At 37.1% G+C, this 19,008-nt stretch overlaps 1 protein-coding gene across 4 annotated transcripts in view; it reads left to right on the plus strand.

The window, feature by feature from the left end:
* LOC100888835 (carboxyl-terminal PDZ ligand of neuronal nitric oxide synthase protein) overlaps nt 1-13,477 on the plus strand; it is a 33,369-nt gene extending 19,892 nt beyond the window's left edge. For all 4 annotated transcript variants that reach the window (XM_030997911.1, XM_030997910.1, XM_030997912.1 and 1 more), the window contains exons 4-5: nt 9,533-9,625; nt 13,269-13,477. In XM_030997911.1, the coding sequence (XP_030853771.1) occupies nt 9,533-9,625; nt 13,269-13,331 (156 nt within the window). In that variant the 3' untranslated portion in view covers nt 13,332-13,477. The remainder of the gene's footprint in view (nt 1-9,532; nt 9,626-13,268) is intronic.
* Nucleotides 13,478-19,008: the final 5,531 nt, after the last annotated feature.

Here is a 19,008-nt window from a genome sequence, read left to right on the forward strand (position 1 = left end):
CAAAGCAGAGTCCTGATTAATGCTCCTTCGGAATAAATGTACACATTCTCACCATTCCAAGGATGATTCTTCCGAGAGATATAAGAGCGAGAGAGAAAGAGAGAGCGAGAGAGAGAGAGAGAGAGAGAGAGAGAGAGAGAGAGAGAAAGAGAGAAAGAGAGAAAGATAGAGAGAGATATATATTTATAGAGAGAGATATATTTAGAGAGACAGAAGTCATATTTCTGAGAACACAACAATTGATAATAGATTGATAAAGTCTGTCATGTACACACAAGGGAGACAAAGTTGTTCACTAATGTCTATGATATAATGTAATTTGTATCAATTGAATAAACAATTTTAGGAACAAACAGACATCAGTTCATTTGGAACTCTGATCTTTCAAGACTGTTATATTGGTTTATTACATTACATTTTTTCCAGTTTCTAACCACCCAAGACCTGAGCAGTTGAGAAATACAAGAATTCAACATTTTAGCCTCAAATAAGAGATATTTTGAAATATTTCTGTTGGAATTCTATTTCTAAAGGCTAAAGCCCAGTGGAGCAAGCTTAGCTATTCGGTATCACCAGGGGTCGGGGTATTTGCTGTAATATACCACTACCGTCCAGCATTCTTCCCTGGTGTGGTCAGAGTAATGGAATGTCTGCTAACTGAAGGCTCATTACCAATACCATGACCTTACGATTGAGGTTAAGGGTGGAGAAGCCCACTCCTGACATCTCTTCAACAAGTAGGCCTATGCAATATTGCACTGATTGTCCACACACAACAAATTCATCATATACTGTAGCAATCCCGAAACAGTATAGAAATGCCATTCCGGGATAAATTTTGTTGTGTGTGGACATGCTATATATATGTGCATTTATATTAGGCCAAACAAACTCGAGCTTGAGACATTAGACTGATGAGCACTTGAAAAAATAAAGTTCTCTGTATCTATTGGCCCAAACAAGCTCAAACTTGAGAAATTAGACCAATAATGCTTCTTGAAAAAAAAGAGAGTTTGAAGTTCCCTGTTTTCACTAGCCTGAGCACAGTTGAGCATCTCCCGCTCGCTCATGAAATCATATTGTAGCTGGAGGTTCAAGGCATATTTTGTCCAATTGCATATTCTTCACCATCAAATTAGCTTGCTAATCCACCAAATAGTAAGCTTTTTCATGAACTAACCCTATTTGGCTTAATAAATTTAACTATTATCCCAAGCACAAGAGTGAAATATCTTATATAGCTCACAATCTGTATTTCACCACAGATTGGCTCAAGCTAGTTGTGATCGGGTTGATTTCACTGGATCAGGATTAGTGGGTCATTTTGAAAACATGGGCTAATGAGAACATGGCTATAGTATAGAGGATACCGATAGGCCTACTGAATATCTGTTCAAGTTGAATTGGATGTCAAACTTGATTTGATGGAAATCAAACATGTGTGCTTTGGTGTTGAATATCTGTTGGTATGGAAACATGAGAGGCACTCACAAATACCTGGGATTCAGACTATAAATTCAGCTCCTGCAGTTGCATAAATTCTGCTAAATTTGACTTGATCGTTATTTGTGAAGGTGTGGTCAAACTGTGTGTAAATATGTATTAAGTAAACTTGAGTCAAACTAGAGCACTGTTGATGAAGCTACAGAAGATCTTAATCCATAAATAACTCTGATTCAGCCTTGAGGTATGCATGTTTTCCTTAATAAATAGAAGAACTTTTGCCCGAATAAAAAATGTAAATGAGATGAGCATCTTTTGTCCCCCCAAAGGGCCTACCGGTAATTCAATGTTGAAGCAGTTTATTTTGCTTCACAAATGGTGATCCAAAATCAAGCATCTAATAACTGAACTGTACAGAACTACAGAAAGCAAACTCCCTGTTATCTAAACTTTCAAGATGTTGCTCTTGCCAAAAGATTATTATGGCCTCCCAACTGAAAGGAAAAGTTGATTGAAAGATTATGCAAAATATTAATTTCTTCTTTGGCCGAATTTTCAGTTGTGATTCCTTTGAATGTCATTTTCAGCTTGTAACCATGCAAGATCAAACGATATATACTGTCCGTCTTACACGTGTTGGAACACACAGGCCTATAATTTATTCTGCTTTATGAGTTTTCCCATCTTAAGCTTCATAAAGGGTAACGACCTCCATCGCACAAATTACTTTATTGAATTGTATTATTATTCTTCAATTTTGAAATGAATATCTCAGTGGCAATTCGCTATCAGAGATCCCTGCCTACAGTGGGGAAAGTGATCCCTCGTTTCTCTTTGAGGCACAGATTCCATCTTTTACTTTTCAAAACACCAGCTTTTCTTCAAACAGACAGACAGAAGCCAGCTTTGCGCAACAGATTTTAACACAATTAAAACCGTGCCAAGCAAAATACTGTCTGCAAATACTGCGGCATTCAAAAGGCTGGCAGGCGCGAAGGAAACTGTAAAAGTTGGTCGGCTCAGAGCCGTGAGCAAACTGATATTAAATGCACCACAAATGAGGCGTGGGGGAAAAGGGACAGAGAAATGTGTTGATTCTTCCAGAAGGCAAATATGCCTTTTACACCACTTGGAAGACATTTTCTGGTTCAAGGAGGTTCAAATAGACTTTTCTCTTTGTTTTTCTCTTTCTCTCTCCTTTTCCTAGCACTATACACTATGCATGTACAAGTAGGTCATGAATAAGTAAGGCCGGCTCATAGTTTAGAACCGTTTCTACCCCAATAATGTCCTTATATTTGTCTCCATTTTTAGGGCTGATGCTAATAAGTGTTCTAGCGCTCTCATTCTAACTCTTGACCCCCCCCCCCCACCATTTCAATATTTAAACAGGGAGCCCATGCATACAAAATGTTAAAAAAAATCAATAATTGTGAGAAGAAAAACTAATGTGGAGCCCTACCGTATTGCATTTGGTGATGAGGATGATAAAAGTAGACAAATTTGCTCTTAAATTGTGTAAATTTAGCTTGCATTTTTGTTTTTTGTGAAATATTTGTCCTTCAGAATGATAGAAAGAAATGCTATATATTTGTTGTATGGTTTATCTGAGTATCCTGAATACACAAGTATTCTCAAATTAACAGGTCTACTATATGCTCAAATCTGTATTGTAGTGAATATAACTATTTGGGCTGCTTCATTATATTTGAAGAAACCTCTAGAATTATTATATGACATTTTAAGATGGTACTACTTTGAAAAGCACTGTTGATAGTTGGGTCTGGGTATATCTTTAATATTCAACGCAAATTTGATAATGCCATATTGAAAAGGCTGCGTTAATTTGATTTATGAACACATTTTCCAACAAACAGTTCCACCCCAGGTGCTGGCAATGCCTGCCTGCCTCCCTAATGGAAAATTTGCTCGTAATATGCTTGTTCCAGTCCAAAATGTGCCTCAAACTAAACATGCCATTATGTGTGCCAGTATGAAACATTGAAAGCAGGAAGCGCTTTAAAAATTTTCCTTTGCCATCTGTGGTGACAGAGTTTATGCACTATATTTTGATCTTTCGATTGGCTTAAATTCTAGTTTTTTTCACCTTTTGTCAAGTCAATTTGGATAAGGGAGATTCTCCAGAATTTTGCTTCCAAATACAAAACAAGGATGAAACAACTAGCAACCTTTATATTTTATCTTTTTGTACCCAATTTGAAAGACAAATTTGAGAGTGGCTTATACAAATATTTGGCAAAGAAATTTGACAAACATGTTATCAAGCTTTTGGTTATAAATGCTAAATTGTTTATTGAGCACTAATTTTCATTAATTTTGACACATTTAAATAGATCAATGTGTTCGAATGAATTGTGTGAAACACTGATTTTTTTTAATTCAAAACCCTCAAAACGACTTGTTTGAATCTCTTGATAAAAACTACTTGTACATTCATGACGGTGTGTTTGTGTCTTCAGACAGTGCCCTTCCTACATCCATGACACGTTGTTAAGATGCATTCCGATGCGTGGTAGGAATGGATAAAAGGGGTGTGCTCCTGGACTTGACTGATATATACAAATTAAAATGATGGTATCAACACCTCCATATTTTTGCATGGATGGAATTTGACCTTTCAGCAAAGATCCCATGTGATCGTGGGAAAGTGACACAAGAGATAGCCCCCCCCCCCCTCTTGTATACATGCTTTGTGCTTTCCAAGACTTTGATATTTGTAGGCATTGATCTTGATCTCCCCTTCCCCCATCTCCTATCCTTCCCCTCCCTTTCCTAACCCTCTTTCTCCTCCCTTCCCCTCCTTTCCCCTTTCTTTCTCTTCCTTTCCCCTATTATACTTTGCTTTCTCTCTATCATGTTTCTTTTTTTAGTTCCCTTCTCTCATCTCCTGACCATTCTCTTTTCTTCCCCTTGTTCTTTCCTCTCTCACTTCTCTCCTCTTCCCTTCTCTCCTCTTCTGCTTTCTTTACCCCTCCTCTCTCTATCTCTCTCTCTATCTCTCTCACTTTCTCTCTCTTTCTTTCTCTCTCTCTCTCTCTCTCTCCTTACTCTCTTTCCCTCTTCCCCCCTCCCTTTCTATGAAGATGACACAATTATGACACGATTAACTGTTAGCACAGCAATGTTTTCATTTCTTGATGAATTATTAAATCACTAGTTTCAATTTCAGACCCAATTGCTAAAGAAGAAGTTTATCTAGGAGTTATATCTGTTCTCGAAATCTAGGCTATATTAAAGATGACATACGCTACACCTGCCATCATCTTAAATCACTAGCAAAGTGAATGAATGGGACTATGCTTGATACTATTACAGTTCCAATATTAGCTATGCCACATCTATTTCCCCCCAGCTGTCGCCCCTTTCTACTGTTTACCTCAAGCTCGTTCGCACTTTACAAGTTTCTGGTTATAAAACGTTACTTCATACAATGAAAAACAGAACATAATGTATAGCATAAATCCTCTGGAAAAGGAGGTTCATGGTCCCCCCCTTCTTATATTGTTCATGTTCATTTCTTGTCAAGTAACAGCTCCAAAATATGGCGCATATGTGCTTTTAAATTAAAAAAGGGTTTATATTAATGTGTGAATAAGGCTTAGTCAGAGCATTTAATCACTTGTAAGTTTGTGTAACTCCTCTGATATTTCATCTGATAAATTGATTACTTTTTAGTTGCACAAAACAACTTTACTATAGGCCTAGACTGGTAAACTGTTGTACACCCGTACTTACAATGTTCATGTGCATTATAGCATCCACTTTTCACCAAAATGCTGTTACGATATTACCAGTCTGAACATGCGTATGGGCAGACTTATTTTGGACGCATTGGGACCTCTCTGTCTCATCTCTAGTTTCATTCGTGGCAGCAATTTTCCTTCCTCTGTGGACATCACAGCCTGTCTTGAGATCTACAAGATAATACCAAAATTGAAAATCTCATATATATCGCCAGCCGATTCAGTAAATAAAAAAAGTACAGAGTGCATGTCGAAAGAAGCCTTCACCGAAAAAGCCTGAAGACAATTTAATATGACTGCTGGGAGTTTTATATTAGTAATTGAACTTGGACTGTTCATGTACATGTGATATCTGGTTTTGAAATTTGATTTTAGTTAGTCATATTTTAATTTTAATTTGATCAGCGATATCATATGAGAAATATTCCAAGAATTTGATTACATCAGAGTTCGTCAGAGATATTGATGCACTCTGGAGCCATCGCCATCATGATGATATTTATCAAACAGACTGTAAAAAGCTTGCTGTCATTCTGAAGAGATTTAGATTTTGGATGATGGAATGGCGTGATTTAGCGTAAATTTTGCATAATTGAAGCTTACAAGTGATTTCATAAACATTCAATATTTTGTTATGGTACAACTAAAAGATTTTGTTCAGCTTGAAATTACATCTACTAAAATCGAAATACATGAAAAATTCTTTCCTTGGAATTCCTGGACTATTCCCAATCACTCCAAGTAGCCACTGTATTTCTCATTTTTTTGATATTTTTAGGGATTTTTTTTTTGTTGAAATTTGAAAAGTGATTTCATAGAAAATAAGAAAACAAATCGACAGAAATGAGGGGACAAAGAGATTGAGAAAAATGAAAAGAAGAACAAAGACCAAAACAGAGTTAAAAAGCCCTTTTTGGCTGTCAGACTCGGAGTATGACTTACGAAAGTGTTTGAAGAAAGCCTAGATATGAGTTTAAGAGGAGAATTTAATGGAAAATGATAAATAGCTGTGTGTATACCTGGACGACAGCAAGTACCATTTTGTGAGAGGATTTATGGATTCTAAAAATATCTGCCGACACCGGATGAGTTATTGTTCGATGCTAGTACATCCAATCTGTGGCTGTGACCACAAACTTCATATCTGATAGATTACTCTTAAATTATTAAGAGCCATTTCTTTTGTTTTTATGAATTAATCCCCAGAGTCGACTCAGCCCAGGTGATGATATAGTCATGGTTTAGTGGTTATACGGCTATTACCGTAGAGGTGTAAAGCTGAGATACATAGGTGAATTGTTTAAGAATTGGTCATGGAAAGAAGACTGTTAAGTTGTTATGAAGTTTTAGTCATAGTTTAATGGATTGATATAAGCTGAGGTGTTGAGAGTTTTGATTAGAGTAGGTAAATAGCTGAGGAAATATGTAAACACTATGAATATGACTGACAAAGAAAGCGGACAAAATATACAGTTCCTCAGGTAGACAAAGGAACATCCCTTTACTGCTATTATGTAAACATGTGTAGAACAGGTGTCACATGCATATTCACCTTTTTACATAATAGCAGTGAAGGAATGTTCCTTTGTCTACCTGAGGAACTGTATATTTTGTCCGTTTTCTTTGTCCACCATGTTCATAGTGAAAGTTAATCTGTGAAAATAATATATTTATTATTTACAGTGATGTTGTAGCCAAAGTGTCATGTCAATTTTAAGCAACAATAGGTTAGTTTAGGGTTTAGATGAGTATGTGAATTATATATATTTCTTATTGAATGTTTCGTATTGTACGTTTCGTATTGTACGTTTCTTATTGTACGTTTCGTATTGTACGTTTCTTATTGTACGTTTCTTATTGTACGTTTCGTATTGTACGTTTCTTATTGTACGTTTCTTATTGTACGTTTCGTATTGTACGTGCTATCAATGGGTGTGCATTACCTATTGGAATGTGTGAACATGACAATGACAAACTACTTAATCTGAACATGATTTATAGCCATAGGCAATACAATAGAGTATTGAAATTGATTTCTGGCAAGTTTTTGAGATTGTGCTATGAATGAATATTTTGTCCATTCAACACCAAGTATCAGCAATAATCGAGCGATAATGTGTTTGATTGGATTTCATTATAGACAAATATAGTGACATGTATTTAAAGAAACATCGTTAGTGAAGTTCCATGAGCCTTTTCATTTTCTTCGATCATGTACGCATTTCAACTCCGAGGCCTAGCTGAAGCAAACCTCACTCCAACTCTGCATGGTGCAAATACTGTGCAACAATCAGATGACCGAAAAAAACATGCCGCTAACAAAGTGCGCTGACCCCCTAGATCCCACCTCAGGGAAAAGTGCTTTACACTTTATACAGCCTACCCATCATAAACTCATAGATATTGTCTGTTGAGAGCCAGAAGGTAGTTAAGTCTGTGCTCATGAATTGGAGTTAACACCCTTTTGGCTCCAAACAGATATAGTCTGCTGAGAGCCAGAAGGGAATTAATTCTGTGCTCAAGGATGGGAGTTAACAACCCTCTGGCTCCAAACAGATATAGTCTGCTGAGAGCCAGAAGTGTGTTAAATCTGTGTAGAAGTATTTCAGTTAACGCCTTTTTGGCTAGAACAGATATCGTTTGTTAATTTAGAGCCAGAAGCATGTTAAATTTGTGTTGAAGTATACAATTTAACACCCTTCTGGCTCTGAATAGATATCATCTGTTGAGAGCCAGAAGGGAACTAACTGTATGCTGAAGTACAATGTATATGAGTTAATGCCCTTCTGACTACAAACACAGAGAGAGAGAGAGAGAGAGAGAGGGAGAGGGAGAGGGAGAGGGAGAGGGAGAGAGAGAGAGAGAGAGAGAGAGGGAGAGGGAGAGAGAGAGAGAGATAGAGAAAAGGAGGGAGAGGGAGAGAGAGAGGGAGAGAGAGAGAGAGAGAGAGAGAGCCAGAAAGAAAATAATTCTCTGCTGAAGTACATTAGTTAGTGCCCTTCTGGCTCCAAACAGATATGTTTCATTTTTTTAGAAATCTTAAATTGGTTCACGTCGCTAGGCCTGGGAAAGCTTGGGACAGGTGCTTTATTTTTTCCTTGAGAAACGGAGACAGATAGACAAATTACTTCTAAATTGACAGGGAAGATGGCATGCACAGATGTCAGATAGTAACTTGTGGGTCGGTAATTCAGTTTGTCCTGCATAATCTTGATCATAATTTGAAAGAAGCGTCTATTTTTGTTACCCGCATATTTCATATTTCTTTTTGATTGACTTTTCCGAGGGAAAGTTCACCTCCTACAACATGAGATGCTAAGCCTGAAAAAGGTTTGGATGGAACCTATTGGATATCTGTTTTGAAATAGAAATAATATCTTCTCCTACTGTTCAAATTGGCAATATTTAATGTTTATGATAATCACCATGATTAATATCATGTTAATTGAATTATGGTTCCAATGGAAGGAATACATGTCAGGAGTGATATTAACCTGGAATTTGTTGTTGTTGACAGATTAACTCTTATATCTCTCAAAACCTGAATTTTAATTTTAATGACTTTACTAAAACCGAGTGTGAAAGAATGAGCTCTCCTTTTACAACACAAGACAAGAGAAAAATATCTTTCCATTTTTATCTCCCTTTAACAATTCATTTTTTCAACGTTTACTTGGTCTGACTTGAGTTTTCTTCCGCCCATCCCATGTTTGTAAATTCCCCACCCTCTCAAGTTTAGGGGCACAGCTAAGGTTAATACAGGAGTGGGTGGACCATTAATGCATTTACAATTGCTTGAGAGGCTGTAAAGGTTGTCTGAAGCATCAAGAACATGTCTAAACATTTGTGGAGTCGGTGTTGACTATAATTTGATTGATCATATTTTTTTTTTGTGGTTGTTGCTGCACCTACAGAGTTAACTTGCTGACCGTGAAGTGACAGTGACGCAAGACTCAGGCAAAATGTTATAAAATATTGAGGCGTTTTTGTAGGGCTACGTTTTGTCCCTAGCGTGAATGTACGCAGTAGGCCTACATGGGTGTCCTCCGACTTTAAGTTTAACAGACTATATTGCGACAATAATGTGATCATGTGTTTGGAGCTAGAAAAGCATTAACTCATGTCATTTAATACAGAGTTAGTGCCCTTCTAGATCCAAAGAAATGAACGAATGTTATGCTAAAACACAGTTCTGCATCTGCATTGTAGTGTTAAAGCGCATGGAGACATGCAATTATTAATTATTATTATTATTATCATTAATGTGGTTGTTCAGAAAAGTGCAATAATTAACAATCCACCTCTCTCTCTTTTTATCTTTGCAGTATGAATTCAAAGCAAAAGGAATCAAGAAAAAGAAAGTCAACCTCGTCATATCTGTTGATGGCATCCGAGTTGTCCTCAGGAAAAAGAGGAAGGTAAGATCAAATGAAAAGAAAAAGAATGTGGAAAGAAAGTGGAGAAATAAGAAAAGAGAAATCTAAATATTTGGATATTGGGAATAAGAAAGGAGATGTTTAAAAGAAGACAGATTATACAGTGCTCAACAAAAGATCACAGAGAGCACTTGCAGAAAAAAATTCTCTTGGTTTTAAATGTAAAGCTGCAATATTAATTTTGAATTGTAAATAATGGCAATATATTCAGTCAAAGATAACATGGAATGAAGTATTTCTTTATGAAGATGAAATTTATAGCATCTAAAGGGTTCCTCTACATCAACCTGTGTTTATGTACTTTTGCCAAATGGACGTTAATAATGAGACTCCAAACTGTCAGTGATGCAAACCTCTCGGAAACTCTCATGATAATAGACCCAAACACATCAGACACACTGCGCTATAGTCTGCTTTCCCCCATCTACAAGCATTTCAATCAATTTAATCTTCTCTTCTTCTCAAAACGGGATCTTCGGTTCTCAAAAGGGAAATTGAGAGGTCAGGTGCATGGCCTGACCTCTCATACAATTACCCCCTTGGGATTAGACCAGGGGTACAGCTAGCCACCCCAGACCCCCCTTGGCAGGTGGTACTGGGTCCTTGCTCTTGAACTTGAGTTGTGATCCTCTCCCAATCTCGGCACCACCAAAGTGGGATGGAAGGGGGGGGGGCAGGGGCGGGTGACATCCCCTCTTAAAATATTCTTTGGCAATTTGTCAGGAAATCGCAATATGCGATGACCCTTTTTCTCTTGTGGGAAAATTTAGATTATCAGCATATTTGGTGTGATCGACACCCCATCCCCTAATTTGAATGGTCTACTGATGGCCATGCCCAGACCATGGACCAGACCCTGTGGCTCTGTAACACTTGTGAAGTATTGAATAGTCTTAGGGTGCGTTCAATCGAATTTTCGAAGCTAGAATCACAAACATGAATCACAAATCAAAACGCCATTACAAACAACAAGGTCACTGCGGTTAGCGTTCAAGCGATTTTTTATCAACGCTGATTCTAGCTCATTTCGAGCCCAGCCACTGCGGATCACACTTGCAGTTTGACCCAGGAAGTAAAGGTCAACTTCTGCGCGCGCTTTTTGGAATTGTTTACGGCCTACTGTCGACTGCTGTTTTGAGCATAGATCGCAATAATAAAACAAAGAATGAGAAGGTGATGGAAGGAAGAAACAAAAAATAACATAAGGAAAGACAGAAAGAGAAAGTGATAGAGTTATTAAAACAAAGAATAACATAAGAAAAGGTGGTAGAAGTAAAAAACAAAGAATAACATAAGAATAGAAGGAAGAAACAAACAATTACAAAAGAGAAAGTGATAGAATAATTATAAAAACAAAGAATAACATTATGAAAGACAAAAAGAGAAAGTGATAGAAGGAAGAAACTAAGATAACATAAGGAAAGACAGAAAGAGAAAGTGATAGAGTTATTAAAACAAAGAATTACATAAGAAAGGCTGAGAGAAGGAAAAGAACAAAGATTAACATAAGAATAGAAGGAAGAAACAAAGAATAACAAAAGAGAAAGTGATAGAATTATAAAAATAAAGAATAAAATAAGAGAAGGTGATAGAAGGAAAAAAAAACAAAGAATAACATAAGAATAGAAGGAAGAAACAAAGAATAACATAAGGAAAGACAGAAAGAGAAAGTGATAGAATGATTGAAACAAAGAATAACATAAGAGAAAGTGATAGAATTATAACAACAAAGAATAACATAAGAGAAGGTGATAGAAGGAAAAAACAAAGAATAACATAAGAATAAAAGGAAGAAACAAAGAATAACATAATGAAAGACAAAAAAAAAATGTGATACAAGGAAGAAACAAAGAATAACATAAGGAAAGACAGAAAGAGAAAGTGATAGAATGATTGAAACAAAGAATAACATAAGAGAAGGTGATAGAAGGAAAAAACAAAGAATAACATAAGAATAAAAGGAAGAAACAAAGAATAACATAATGAAAGACAGAAAGAGAAAGTGATAGAATGATTGAAACAAGGAATAACATAAGAGAAAGTGACAGAATTATAACAACAAAGAATAACATAAGAGAAGGTGATAGAAGGAAAAAACAAAGAATAACATAAGAATAAAAGGAAGAAACAAAGAATAACATAATGAAAGACAGAAAGAGAAAGTGATAGAATGATTGAAACAAGGAATAACATAAGAGAAAGTGACAGAATTATAACAACAAAGAATAACATAAGAGAAGGTGATAGAAGGAAAAAACAAAGAATAACATAAGAATAGAAAGAAGAAACAAAGAATAACAAACGAGAAAGTGATAGAATGATTGAAACAAGGAATAACATAAGAGAAAGTGACAGAATTATAACAACAAAGAATAACATAAGAGAAGGTGATAGAAGGAAAAAACAAAGAATAACATAAGAATAGAAAGAAGAAACAAAGAATAACAAACGAGAAAGTGATAGAATTATAAAAACAAAGAATTACATAAGAAAGGCTGAGAGAAGGAAAAGAACAAAGATTAACATAAAAATAGAAGGAAGAAACAAAGAATAACAAAAGAGAAAGTGATAGAAATATAAAAATAAAGAATAACATAAGAGAAGGTGATAGAAGAAAAAAACAAAGAATAACATAAGAATAGAAGGAAGAAACAAAGAATAACATAAGGAAAGACAGAAAGAGAAAAAGATAGAAGGAAAACAAGGTATAACATAACGGAACAGGCCACGATAAAGAGCATGGTATAGTAAACGCAAATTGCATGAAAAGCAGGCGCGCGGTTTTTGCCCAAACCGGAACAGGCTCCGTCATACAATCATGATTGAAAACTCCGTCCGTTCAATCGAATTTTAGCGACCGTGATTCTGCAGAATCATGATTCAAAACGCATCTTTTTCAGCGTTTCATGTTTGTGTTTTCAAAGACGTTTATTTTTACGACCGACGAAAAAATCGCTTGAACGCATTGCGTTTTAAACTAAACGTCTTTAGAAACCGTGATTCTAGGGTGAAAAAGTGTCGATTAAACGCACCCTAAGAGCCGATGGGACTGCATGCTGTAAATCATGATAGCACGTTCCAAATCCCTCTGTAGTGAAAAGAGTGAAAGAAAAGATGGCAATTTACATCAAAACCTGAAAGAATTGGCAGTCCTTTTAGGACACAAATTATTCATCCATATAGCACCTTGGCAGTAGTGGGCATATTGCAAATACAGTCTCCCAAGAGATTTACTGCAAAGTGGCTTTTAGCATACTTTTAGGAACAAAAATGGCTTTACTGAAAAGTTTAATGGCATGTCAATATAATCTTCTTTCCCAATTCAACAACTTAACACTCTTTCAGAAAGGTTTGCTTTGAAAGAATTGGCCATTTGACAAGTTTTGTTGTCAATTTTTATGTGATTTATGGAAAGGGGAGGGCTGTGACAATTTACTGGGGAGGGGGGAGGGAGGTGGGGGTTATAATGTAAAATACAAAATATTTATAGTTATTTTTTAGAATGTTTTAGTATTTAGTTATCACGACAACAGGTGTATTCATAATTTCTTTTATTTCAAAAAGCAACAAGTAGTCATTGTTATTTTTGCATAATTAATTTCTCTTATCAATTTTTCTTCTTCAGAAGAAGGAGTGGGAATGGGACCAAGACAGACTGATTCTCATGCAGCATCCCATCTACAGGTAAGATTATCTTCTAATCTCATCCATCATTCATCTTTGCTTGTCAAATCTCTTGATGCTATCCTGATTGGAATGGATAAGATGGTGATAGAAGGGAACATGAAGTGATATTGGTGTAGAAAAAAGTAAGGCAGAAGTAGCATGGGAATTGAGTGGAGGAAGGAAAAGGGAGAAGAGACAGAGAGAGAGAGAGAGAGAGAGAGAGAGATGTGGAGGAGAAGAAGAACAAAGAAAGAGGAGAAGGAGAAGAAGGAGCAGGAGAAAAAGCAGAAGCAGGAGCAGCATGAAGAGCATGAGGAGGAGGAGGAGGAGGTGGAGGAAGTGGAGGAAGAGGGAGGGAAGGGATGGAAGGAGCAGGAGGAGGAGGGAGGGAGGGAGGGGGATGACAGTGTGCGAGAAACAGAGGGGAGGGTTCATGAGTTGAGTACTTGCATTTTCCTATCCCTGCAGAATGATACTTTGTAATATTGTAGTTTGTTGTGGATCTTCTGAAAGGCAATTGGTAAAATTTCTTGAATCATTCCCTGGTGCACACATACACTGTAGATGTACGTGTTGCAGAAAGGAGGGTGCGGTATCTGTAGATCTGCAAGGTTTCTGTCTTTGTGTTCTTTCCCTTTTCCCTCTCCCTTCCTTGCTTCACAGTCTCTCATCTTGCACTCTTGCCCTTCAACTTCATTTACCAACGGGCAATCAAAATCTTGAGAACAATAACAATCGAGGCAACCCCCTCCTCTTGAATGTCAATTTCAAATCACGGTCAAGAAATGCATCTTGACTTTCACGCTAGGTGGCACTACCCTTTCCCCCTCTCCTTTCCTCAAATTCCCCCCTCTCTGTACATTACGGATGCTATGTAAGGTTGAAGGTTAATTTCAAACTATGTCTCTTCTAACTTGTGGTGCACGCAGGCAGGCAGACGAGGGCACCGGCAGATCAGAAGCATGTGTTTTAAATGTCAAAAATCAAATTTGCCCGAGATGAGGCTTCCAGAAATTGGATTAGCGGATAATGGGTTTTGTTGTAGAGGGGTAGACAGTAAAGCCTCTTTCCCAGCTGTGCACCCACGTAAAGGAATGCCCCGCTTTTATTCAATTTGACGAAAGGTAGGGGCACATTTTTTTCCAAGAGTTGGATTTTAGCATCTGTTTTCTGTCCAGGGTAAAGCATACAGTTTGCTTTAGCCTAGTAACGAGGCAGACGTTGAGGTTACCATAGAAACTGGCTTTGTACGAGGGTTGAAAGTGATTATATATAGAGAAACCTCCCCTGTTTTACAGCATGTATAGATGTTTTTTTTACGTTATTCATATTAACGCACAATACCTAGCTAATCTCATCCACAATTCTGACTTCAGTCTTTCAAAGTTTATATATGGTGGGAAATATTTTAGAGTCTAAATTCCCCTAAGCATGGATCTACCTCAAGTTGTACATTTAAATCTATACCCCAAGCAGAGAGAACGAGAGAGAAAACAAAAAGAAGTTGTACCATGGGAATGTCTTGAATTTTGAGGGATTCAAAGTCATTTAAGGTGGAATTGTATTGGAGTGTTTGGTGAAATGACAGGTCCCGTTGAAATAGATACTCATCAGTTGTCAAGAGTTGAAAATTGAAGCCAGTGGAGACTTGCAATCAAGGGAATTCTGTAAACAAATATGAACAACCAGCGCACATGCTCAAGAGATTCAGAAAAACCCTTTTCTCCCACATTTGTATCAGGATTACCTTGTTTTCCTGACAGTCCTGGCAGCCTCTCTCCAAAATTTAGGCTCTTCAGTTCATGTAGAAACTGTCAAAACATGCATCAGTGTACTAAGGGCGCGTTCATGCTTGATTTTGAAGGCAGAATGAGCGATTTGTAACGCTCATCGTAAACGCTCATCGTAATCGCAGTTCCACGTTGCACTGTTCATGCTCACTTCTCCAGGCAATTCTCCTTGGGTGGCCTTCAGCTGGATTCGCAAACCTGTGTGCGCATGCTACGTAGACCCACTAGAGGTCAGTGCGTTGACCCCATTTAAACGTGTTTACAAATTGTAAACGCATCTTTTTGTGAGTTTACGATCGGTGATCGTGATCGCCGTTTTTCGGTGATTCTACAAAAGTGAGCATGAACGCAAGCGTGTTTTAAACTAAACGCGTAACAGATGCCTGATTCTAGCCGTCAAAATCAAGCATGAACGCGCCCTAAGGTGCGCGATGGAGAAATGGCTGTCCATATACTAAAATTTTATACTAGAGTCCTGAGAATAAAGATTTTCTTTGAAATTTGAATGCATTTCTTTCTCCATTGCAAGATATGCAGCAACAGAGGATAGTCTACAAATTCCAGGCAGGATTATGTTCAATATGTTTTACATGATGCTTACCTTGTTGAGCACTTTGTTAGTTTCTTCAAACAATTAAAATATGTGTTTATATTAAAGTTGCTCATGCGTGGGTATATAGAGGGCAGCACACGGACGTACACACAGGAGCGTAATACCTGTCGGCTCAGTCTTATTAGTGATCGCCAAGTTGTCTACTTCACTAACGACTGTATACATGTACCCGCGCATGAACATCTTTCAGGATGAATTGTTAGATTTGTGTGTGTCTTAAATTTGGGGAAGTAATGAACAAATCAAATCAACAAAACAAATCAAATCAAATCACACCAAATTAACGCAAATCAAAGCAAATCACACCAAATTAAAGCAAATCAAATCAAATCAACTGTATATGCCATCAAGCGCAATCAAATCAAATCATTAAGGAGAGGGGGGAAACACACTGTTGCACAAAGAAGTCGGGCAATATAAGTGAGTAAGAAACGTAAAATTCATTCTCCGCTTTCCATAGACACCTGTTTCCATGTTGCCCCTACCTGAATACATTCACGTTACAAGAACTGTACACACAGAATATTCCATTATTCATGATCCTTATCCTCTTGTCACGGATTTGTCACACTTTCTGGCCTGAAGGGTTGCAAAATTTACATCGAGTTAGAGCAGGATTAGTTCCTTGTGATCGATCACGCTGAGGAGAATGATGAAAAGAGGCATGAACATCTTCAACTTGTCTCGAGATGTACATTTCAAAATGAGGGATTTCATGGAGAAATTAACTCGACTGGAATCACAGGATAACCTTTGAAAAAGGTTTTTGTGTAAGAAAAGGGTATTTCATGGCACGCTTGTACCCTAATTTTGTTGTTGTTGGTTGTCTCCTTGATAACTGTTTTGTTTTGTTCTTGTGAACATGTCCATGTGATTTGTTTCTACATTTCAATATCCAACTAAAATTATATCTTCACAATATTACACAATCATCTCTCTCTGTTTGTTTCTTTTCTCCATATTTCCATGTTATAAGCAAAATATTTATCACTTTCATAGTTAATCTGCATTATAGTTGTCTAGAATTTTGTGCCTCTAAACATTTGGATAGCCTTTCGACTAATATTCCAAGGAACTCTTCTCTTTTCTGTCGGATACACCCTTCCCAGGGGTTCTGTCTTTTTGAACAGGAAATATGAGGTATAACGGAAGCATCACCTGTTTAAGGAGGAAACATATCTTACCCCATGTAGTCCCAACTATTGAAAGTAGAGTTGGGAGATATCCGTATCTCCTAAAATATACCCCCTCCCTTTTTATCTCTTTTTCTGTCATTCTCTTTCTCTCCCTCTCTGCTCTATCTCCTCCATCTCCTCCTTCTTCTTCAACTTCTTTACTTCTTCTTCTTCTTCTCCTCCTCCTCCTCCTCCTCCTCCTCCTCCTCCTCCTCCTCCTCCTCCTCCTTCTTTCTGGTTTCATAAAGATAAGACCAATTTGCATTTATATAACTAGGATTTATGTGATTACGAAGAGAGATACTTGCACAGTCTGTATTAAGACATTCCCTGGTTCTGGTGAGGATTAATGCAATGAATAATGCATGAAACAAATATGACTTTCAGAATATATGATTGAACTCAACCTGATTTCAATGCGGTTGTTTGACACACGCTCCCTTGACTTTTGCTCTATGGTCAATTTTCTCCTCTGAACGAATCTGAATTTCAACTCCGAACCCAACACTCTCTATCAACCTAACCCTAACCATAAACTTCAAACGCAATAGCAAATCTGAAACCTAAACTCCCATATTTCTGATAAACTATAAAGCCAAGAACAAATGTCGGATCACCTCAATATTCTTTATTTTCCCACAATCTGCTATATATACAAGCATTGTAGTTCCTTTTTTGTGTCTTAGAATCATAAGACGGATCCCACTCACAGTCACACCCACAAAGTTCCCTTGCTCTGTCGGCTTTCTATGATCACTTTGACTTGATGCTGTCGGTTTATGAGACAAATTTTATTCTGACGTACACATAAAGCTGCAAACCATTCCTATTTCGGGGAATGATTCCTATTCTTTTGGTCTTGAGGTTGAGTTCTGGGAAGAGGTGAAAAATAATTTGTGAGCATTACTCATTCTTATTATGCAAGTGTGGAAGAACATCAGTTAAGACATGTTCCCTGAAAAGCATGGCTCTTCAAATGCCTTCATATTCTAAATATGCATGTAACATCGTAAAAATCGGGGGGGGGGGGGGGGGGGGGGGGCCGGCTTTTTATGCCACGTGTGTGTGTAGTCCCATATACATCTTTCTGTGCAAGTGTTTGTAACTTTACCAAGACTTGGCCAAATTTCTTATCATTTTGATGATTCCAGAACCTTGCAATACACACAAATTCTTACATGCTAGATGATCAACCTTTTCTGGTCGGTTCCACACCGTTTCTTTCACAATGCAATCGCATGACCAGAACTCAGCTTCATCTTTAAGCTATTGTTTTGAACTCTAGATTCCTCTCTTTTCTGTAATATTCCGCGTGAAAATTATACGAAATAAACTGTATTCTTAATTTTGCCTTGAGAGATTCCTAATTTTTTTCTCTGAAATGTTGGCAGGTATGATAAATGCTTGCGGTGGTATGATTCAATTTCAAGAGTGAATAGATGTCATAGATTGTAGAAATCAATCATTTTTTGACATTATTTTTATCTTCTTTGCAGGGGAAAGTAATGCATGATTTAGATGGAGTACGTTTCCAAAAGTCACATTACTTTTATAGTGCATGTGATTTGTTATAAGACGCATCGATGAGACATGCGACCTGTAACATAACAATCAACTTACAATCCATCTTCAAATCTATTGTAATTCCAATCTTGCTGAGATTAATTGTATCTTATCATTCATTGTATCCATCTGCAATAAAGAAAATCAATCATGTTACTATTTATTACAGAGTTACAGTTGATTGAAGAAGATAAGATAAATTTTGAGGGAGATATGATTAATCATAACTTTTATGTTCAAGGGCATTAAATTATTGGAACCGTTCTTCATCTCAAACATAAATTCATTTCGAATCATTCATCCTCTGACTAAATGCATTGATTTGTCTGGCACACATGATATGTGGTGATTGAAACAACGTTAATGCCGCTTCCATGGTGATTCCATGGTAAACACGAAACACGATACACCTGTATTTTATGTCTTTTGGAAGTCACTTTCATTAGACCTGGAATCCTTCTTCATTTCAAAGCATTAATTTTAATCCAATTCCCGTCATTCCAACACTGACTCACTGTAGCAGTTGGCTAGGGCAAACGTCGCGTTTGGTGATTGAAA

The sequence above is a fragment of the Strongylocentrotus purpuratus genome, unplaced genomic scaffold, assembly GCF_000002235.5.
Source record: "Strongylocentrotus purpuratus isolate Spur 01 unplaced genomic scaffold, Spur_5.0 spur5_scaffold_4, whole genome shotgun sequence".
In the NCBI taxonomy this organism is placed as follows: domain Eukaryota; kingdom Metazoa; phylum Echinodermata; class Echinoidea; order Camarodonta; family Strongylocentrotidae; genus Strongylocentrotus; species Strongylocentrotus purpuratus.